Source organism: Lottia gigantea (assembly GCF_000327385.1).
Source record: "Lottia gigantea unplaced genomic scaffold LOTGIsca_11, whole genome shotgun sequence".
NCBI classification, from domain to species: Eukaryota; Metazoa; Mollusca; class Gastropoda; family Lottiidae; genus Lottia; species Lottia gigantea.
The window spans coordinates 786,907-794,641 of record NW_008707001.1 but is presented as its reverse complement, the minus strand read 5'-3'; the positions used below and the strand labels follow the sequence as shown (position 1 = coordinate 794,641).

The window sequence follows — 7,735 nt, the reverse complement described above, 5'->3', positions numbered from 1 at the left end:
ATGGTCTGAATGTTAGACAGGACCATGTCACTTTGGTGTATTGGACCTAATTCTGACCCATGTTTAGAGTTTATTATTATTAATCGATTTCTTCGGATTCCGGACGGTAGGGCAACTTACACCATCGAACTCCTATCTTCTATATTTAGATACGACAAATACCAATACAAATATCAGAAAAGTTCCGTTTCCTGCCAAAAAAACGCATTGATTGAGCAATTCAGAGATGGTTTGCAAAACTAGATAGCTCTCCATCTGTACCCCAGTCTTGACAGACTAGTAGCATACTTCCTAAAATCTAGAATACATCGCCATTGCACGAATGTATAGGTTTAGTTGAGCAAGTTGCAAATGAAAAACTATTTTGTAGATGAATGTAGATTTTGTAAATTTGGTCTATAAGAAATATAGTTTATGACATTTCATTTCTCTTCCCTCGACTTTCAAGTCATGTAGACTGTTAGATTTTTAAAGCAGTTCATCAAAAACGCCGAGGTTCTTTAAGTCTGTCTTTAAATCTTCCAACTGATTGTCCGGGAATGGTAGTTCAGGAAGACGAGGTTGTCCCAAATTCACTCCAAAACATTTCGTGATAGCTTTAATAACTCCAATACCACCACCTAAAACAAAGAAGAATATTGTGAATATTTAATATGAATTATCATATATTCTTAATCATATCATTATGTTCTTACTGCATATAATTAAGAGTTTTAACCAATCATAAATGTCCATGTAAGTACAGTCTGGATAAACAAAAAAAACTTTTAGACCTTTCTTGATCGGTCACTCATTGGAATTCTGGTCGTAATTTTCTTCTAATTTAGCTAATTATGTATTAATTATAGACAAACTGGTATTTTTCCAAGTCATAAGAACTTTCTATTTATATAAGTTTTATTAGCATTTTCTAAGGAAACCCATCTTTAAATGATAAATCTGTCATAGACGTTTCATAAAATTTCATGTCAGCTTTAAGGCACCACTAATTAAAGTATTATCAGTTTTGAATTTGTTTTTTTTTTTTTAAATCAAAAGATTTATTTCGAACATTTCCTAAACACTTTACAAAAACACTTTTTAATACTGAATATTATAACATTATATTTTCATATGGTCATGAAGATCTCGTAAACCAATCATGATAGCTTTAATATAATTGACATCTCGTAAACAGACCACGATTACTTTAATATCTTTGACATCTCGTAAACAGACCACGATTACTTTAATATCTTTGACATCTCGTAAACCGATCATGATAGCTTTAATATCATTGATATCTCGTAAACTGAGCATGATAGCTTTAATATCATTGACATCATGTAAACAAACCATGGTAGCTTTAATATCATTGACATCATGTAAACAAACCATGGTAGCTTTAATATCATTGACATCATGTAAACAGACCATGATAGCTTTAATATCATTGACATCTCATCTTTCTTGTTTCGCCATTTTTTATATTAAAAGTGAAATATGACACTTCGGGGTTAAAAATTTACAATGTACATTAATTAATATGTGCATATTAGATTATTTTTTATCAGAATATACACTGTTAGTAATTTTCAATATTCTACTAGTTTTTGTTCTATTTTTATATTTTGATGAAGAGAAATTTTAATTCTGATATTGACATTTCATGTTTTATTTACGTATGGTAAACGAATTATTTTAGGGTAGTTGAAAAGTGCCTTTATCGTCTTTTCTATATACCACAGAGTATCTCAAAATGACGAGTCGTCAAAACGCGGATAATTATGGACACACATGGATTTGATGGCTTACATTTCGACGGTGAGCTGTGAACATTATTACTGATTAGATTAGCTAAACCATTTCCGTTTCTGAGACTAAGATATGATTAGACAAACCTGTTCCTTTCATATTTCCAACCTGGTAGAGCCCAATTTCACCTAGCGATATCACGGGGGCCATGTGCTTGGAAGCTTAACTTATGATGACTGTAGTGTTCCAGTCATCTCATTGGTCAATCATTAGAATTGATTTTAAATCTAGTTTTGTTATCCAATCAGATTACGGTATTTTATTTAAGTTATATTTTGGAGAATAAGGCCTAGGATAAGTGTATGACTTCTTATTCGCACGTAATAACAGACAAACGAACCGTCTACATTTTAGTTGGTAGTCACAGGCTGACCAGCGGCCTTAAAATTCCTCAAAATATGCTAATTTTATTCCGTGTTGCTAAAATTCCGCAGTTGAAATGAAGGGGAAATCGTAAAAAAGCCCCGATTTTGTCAATTCCTATACTACTTATCAGCGCTGGTAATTGTGAATTAGGATATTGATGTATTGAGTGAGCTCCCTAGACAAAATTTGGGACCACGTGACTAAAGCTGCGAATAGACGATGTACAGTGGCCAGTGCGGTGTACGGTGTGGCATTATCGATACAGTAGAAAATAAAGCAACTGAACAAACGATTCGCTTTTACAATTTTCTACTGTATCGATAATCCCGTACACCGCACCGGACACCGCAACGTACACCGTACATGGTCGTCTCCCACCTTGACTGAGTGTTGATGAAAAAAAGATCAACTCACCATATTTGGTGTTTATATCAGATAAGCTGGAGAAGATTGCCTAAAAATAACAAAGAAATAGAATGCTGTGTAATATTCTACTTGAACTAGTTATTACATGAGGATTCATTAAAAGATGCCCGTATCAAATTTATATTATATGGACTCTGCCAAGTTGATAAACCTAAATACCAAATAAACAATATTAGCTATGTGGACTCTCTGAAAGAGATGTAAAATTGATAAACCTAAATACCAAATAAACATTATTAGCTATGTGAACTCTCTGAAAGGAATGCCAAGTTGACAAACCTAAATACCAAATAAACATTATTATCTATGTGGACTCTCTGCCAAGTTGATAAACCTAAATACCAAATAAACAATATTAGCTATGTGAACTCCCTGAAAGAGATGTAAAATTGATAAACCTAAATACCAAATAAACATTATTAGCTATGTGGACTCTCTGAAAGAGATGTAAAATTGATAAACCTAAATACCAAATAAACATTATTACTTATGTGAACTCTCTGAAAGAGATGCTGTGTTGACACACCTAAATACCAAATAAACATTATTAGCTTTGTGAACTCTCTGAAAGGGGTGCCTAGTTGACAAACCTAAATACCAAATAAACATGTTTAGCTATGTGGACTCTCTGAAAGGAATGCCAAATTGACAAACCTTAATACCAAATAAGCAATATTAGCTATGTGGACTCTCTGAAACCAAGATACGAAATAAACATTATTTGTTCTGTGGACCCTCTTGCGTTTATATCGAATATCGGATTTATTGTACCAGCTATGTAGTTGACAAACCTTACCTACCAAATAAACAATATTAGCTATGTGGACTCTCTGAAAGGAATGCCAAGTTGATAAACCTAAATACCAAATAAACAGATTTATTGTATGTGGACTCCGTGTGGTTATTGATTATCTGAGTTGGGCGCATGTCAAGTGTGCGGGTAGGGTGAGTATCGTCACTTAACTTACCTGTATTTTTCGAGCTGTTTTCATATCGCCCTGTTTAAAGGCCTTCTGAAGCTGGTTGAAGAGTTTAGAATAGTGACCATAAACAACTGGTACCTCTACTCCTAGTGCCAACATTGCCAGGAACTGTTGGAAATATTATATTGAATTAACTTGTATATGACTTACTACTTACTAGCAATCTACTGTCCCTTTCAGGCCTGTTGCCATGGGACAAGGTGGGGGTAAGGTGGGGGCGGAAGGGGGGGAATGCCCCACCTAAAAAGACGACCGACCAATTCCATTACTGCAACTAAACACCACAAGTGTACAGTGTACTCCATTGTCCATCCAGATGCATGACTTACCCCTTCAAACAATCAAATCTGGTTACGGGCCATGTAGCCATCTTGATATATATTGGACACATGAAACTTTATAAGACAGACGACAACGAACAAATAAATGGACTATTCTTTTCTTGTTTGAAATCGTCCCTGCATGTGCCTTTATCCTTCATCCACACACCTTCTAAATACCATTTTACCTACCATATCCGAGCCACACATGATCTGCATGTTATCGTCCGCCAAGGTAGAATCAAATAGACCAGACATCTCGGGACAGGAAAATTTTGCTCCCCTAAGATTGGGAATTCGACTTTTACCCAGTTCTAGGATTTTACGGGTATTCACTGCAATGCAAAAAATCTGTTTCTAATGTTTCGTTTCATACACTACCCCAGGAATCTCTTCACAAAGTCAAGCTATTCATGGACTGATACCTTGAATGTAATAGACACCCTTCTTGTATCACGGAAGTTGGTAAATGCAATGGTTTGATTGGAATGTACTGAATAATAGCCCCTGATTATATACTAGCAGGTGTCTATTGCAGTCAAGGTTTTAGATTCAGTTTGTATTAGCTTGACGTTGTTAAAATGTCTAAACAACGTTTATTGAATATCAGCCTCACATGGTAATAATAGAATCAAATCAAAATCGGGCTAGCATCTTTTCCCCTGATATCTTAATTATAACTCTGTACATCATCTTAATATTGATATACCGTTATTTATACACACTCTAATGTGTGCTTGTTACTTCTTGTATGTCATTGGATTATGGATTTAGAAGAACTTACAGTATACCCCTGTGAGAAAGTTAATATCGTAATAATAGAACGGTGTGTTAGGAGCTGCCGCGGCTATAGGCTCCAAAAACTGTACAACTGCCTCTAAAATAATAAACAGAGAACTGTTAAGGACTGGATTATCAAAATAATTCCGTACACCACGTGTCCTATTATAGACCTTGTCGACAAGACTTACAATATTCAGTAAGGGGAGAAATTTCTTGTTTGAGATATTTTTGAAGGAATTATGAGATCTTTGTACATTTCTAGTACTTCCAACGACTATTGACATAGGCCTACATGTATATCCAATACCCAAATCCCCCACCGAAAATATCAAAAATCAGCGCCACAGATCTCAAGACATTAGTTCTTACCTTCAGTTTTAGCCTTAAAGAACGATGGAACCATACATGCAAAGGCATCAACACCGACTTGTCCTGCATGTTTACTCTAAAATAAAAAAAATAAGCTAGAGTTGAAGTGTTGAAGTGTTGAACAGGCTTAGCTGTGGGAGTCCGTGGGTAGTGGCGTCTTTATTTTATGATTTTACATAGTGAAAGAATTTCCGGTGTCCACCCTAAGCCCCCCTCCCCCTCCCAGCACCTCCCTCCTTCCATTCTCATATTCCATTGTCTATTATTGGTTGTGGAACTAATCCTGTAAAACAGTATGTTGTAATATAAGAGAAGATCTGAACTTACTAATTCTATAGCCTCTCTCTGATTACAACCACCGGTTTGGGCAATGATAACAAATCTGTAAAGATAGTGACGTCATAAAACGCTTTGTCTGATTGAATATTGGAATGGTGCAAATTGATGCAATCAGTGTACCCGATACACATAACATTTTAAAAAAACTTCTTTACAATCTCTTTAACAAGGACAATTAACATGGACACGTCTCGGGACTCATGAGGGGCGTGTGTTCCATCAATAGAGTGTAATCTCTTACTTTCCCTTAGCTCTCTCAATCCACAATTCTAACACCGCCTTTCTCTCGTCCACAGTTAAAGATGGACCTTCTCCATTTGTCCCTGTAGCTGTTCATTTAAATAAATACAAAGTTTAGATATTTAAATTATTCAAGAATTCAAGACAAGGCCCTACCGACATCCATTGAAATTAGCGAGGACTAGCTCATTGAATAGTTATTTGGGAGCAAAAGATGTAAAAAGACGCGAAGTCGTTCAGACGGAACAATAAAGTGAGGTGTACATGCTACAAGTTGAGCATGTCCAAGACATTTGGAAATGTTTCTGCTGAATCACCTGCCTTGGCAAGATTTCACCCAATTGAACACTACATGGCGTTGTCCGACTTCATTCACCGTACTAGAATCTTCAATCATAAATTAGAAAAACTAATATTGTATATCTTTTTCTCCAATACGCGTTGCAGGTATAAATTAAATGATTTTCTCAATTAGCTTGGAGTTGCTTTCAGTGCAACCATACACCATTGCCCCTTCATATATATTACTTCCCCAACCCTGAACAATCCTCTTCCCTTACATTAACGACGACCACCTGCCCACCCAGGGTTAAAAATGCCTTTAGGATAAGAATAACTCACTGTAGACAGCGGTAACTTTCTGATCTTTTAGAAATTTGATGTATTTGTCCATTACGTCTGGATCCAACTCGACATCCCTGTTAAATATTGATAATTTTACCTAGATATGATGTCATATGATGGGAATTGAGGTGAAGAGGAGTGGGGGGGGGGGAGGATCTGTTGTGATGATGTATGTCCTGCAATGTAGAATCATATAGTGCGCCCCCTCCCTCAATCTTGAAAGATTCTAGTCTCCTTTCGGCCATCAAAATGAAGCATCTGAGTAGCCGATCTTACCGATCTTACCCCTAACGCTGGGTTGATTACCCCTAACCCTGGGTTGAAACACTGTTTTGTGCCGATCTGTATTAACACCCAATGTTGAGCTACGTATACATTTTGCAATGTGATTAAATTAATACAAATCAGACTATTATGAATAAAATAAATATTTTCAGTTATTGGTTCGTGATTTATCTTCAGTTGACTAAACTTTCCACACACATGAACTAAAAACACGACATGCAGAATCCAGAACATGGTATATAAATTTTTTAAAAAGTGGCAGTATGCAAAAACTAAAATATGTTATTTACATCTATGTTTCTACTTCATCAAACTGAATTTGTTTTAAAACGGTCAATTAAGAAGGGAATGTACTAATTAACTAATTAAGCATAATTACAGTGAATTCTAAAATGTTCAATGACAAATGTTTAAAGTGAAGATTTCATTTACGCAACAGACATTTTGTATGCAATACCTGAGTTGATGACAGTTTAACAAATATCATTTATGCTATTTTTAATATATATAATAGTAAGGATTTATAGGGGTGAGGGTAATAGTAAGGATTTATAGGGGGGAGGGGGTAATAGTAAGGATTTACAGGGGGGAGGGGGTAATAGTAAGGATTTACAGGGGGGAGGGGGTAATAGTAAGGATTTATAGGGAGAGGGGGTAATAGTAAGGATTTATAGGGAGAGGGGGTAATAGTAAGGATTTATAGGGGGTGAGGGTAATAGTAAGGATTTATAGGGGGGAGGGGGTAATAGTAAGGGTTTATAGGGAGGTAAGGATTTATAGGGGGTGAGGGTAATAGTAAGGATTTATAGGGGGGAGGGGGTAATAGTAAGGATTTACAGGGGGGAGGGGGTAATAGTAAGGGTTTATAGGGAGGTAAGGATTTATAGGGGGTGAGGGTAAATAGTAAGGATTTATAGGGGGAGGGGGTAATAGTAAGGATTTATTACACCTACCCATTTTCTTTCAGTGCTGTGCCTGTCAACAGACGGATGATTTTGGTAACTTCTAGTCCCTGACCATGCTGACAGTGGCGTTTCTACGGGGGGGACTTATGTTTCCTAAAAAACGCCACTGCTCGCTGACCACAGTGACACAGTACACAGGTTTGAAATAATGGAGGTGAGGTGGAATCAGTCTTATTAAAAATACAAGCTTACCTATTCGATTGTTGTGTCTTGCCTTGACAAGATTTGTCACGTGATATCT

General features: G+C 36.2%; 1 protein-coding gene across 1 annotated transcript; it reads right to left on the bottom strand.

Moving 5' to 3' along the window:
• Positions 1-362: 362 nt before the first annotated feature.
• On the bottom strand, positions 363-7,504 carry LOTGIDRAFT_230121 (hypothetical protein). The gene is made up of 10 exons (XM_009047035.1): positions 7,483-7,504; positions 6,242-6,318; positions 5,622-5,709; positions 5,369-5,423; positions 5,042-5,117; positions 4,674-4,766; positions 4,082-4,224; positions 3,555-3,677; positions 2,575-2,614; positions 363-620 (listed from the first exon to the last, which is right to left on the bottom strand). The coding sequence occupies exons 2-10, from the start codon at positions 6,291-6,293 to the stop codon at positions 469-471; spliced, it is 822 nt and encodes a 273-aa protein (XP_009045283.1). The 5' UTR covers positions 6,294-6,318; positions 7,483-7,504; the 3' UTR covers positions 363-468.
• Between the last annotated feature and the right edge of the window lie 231 nt (positions 7,505-7,735).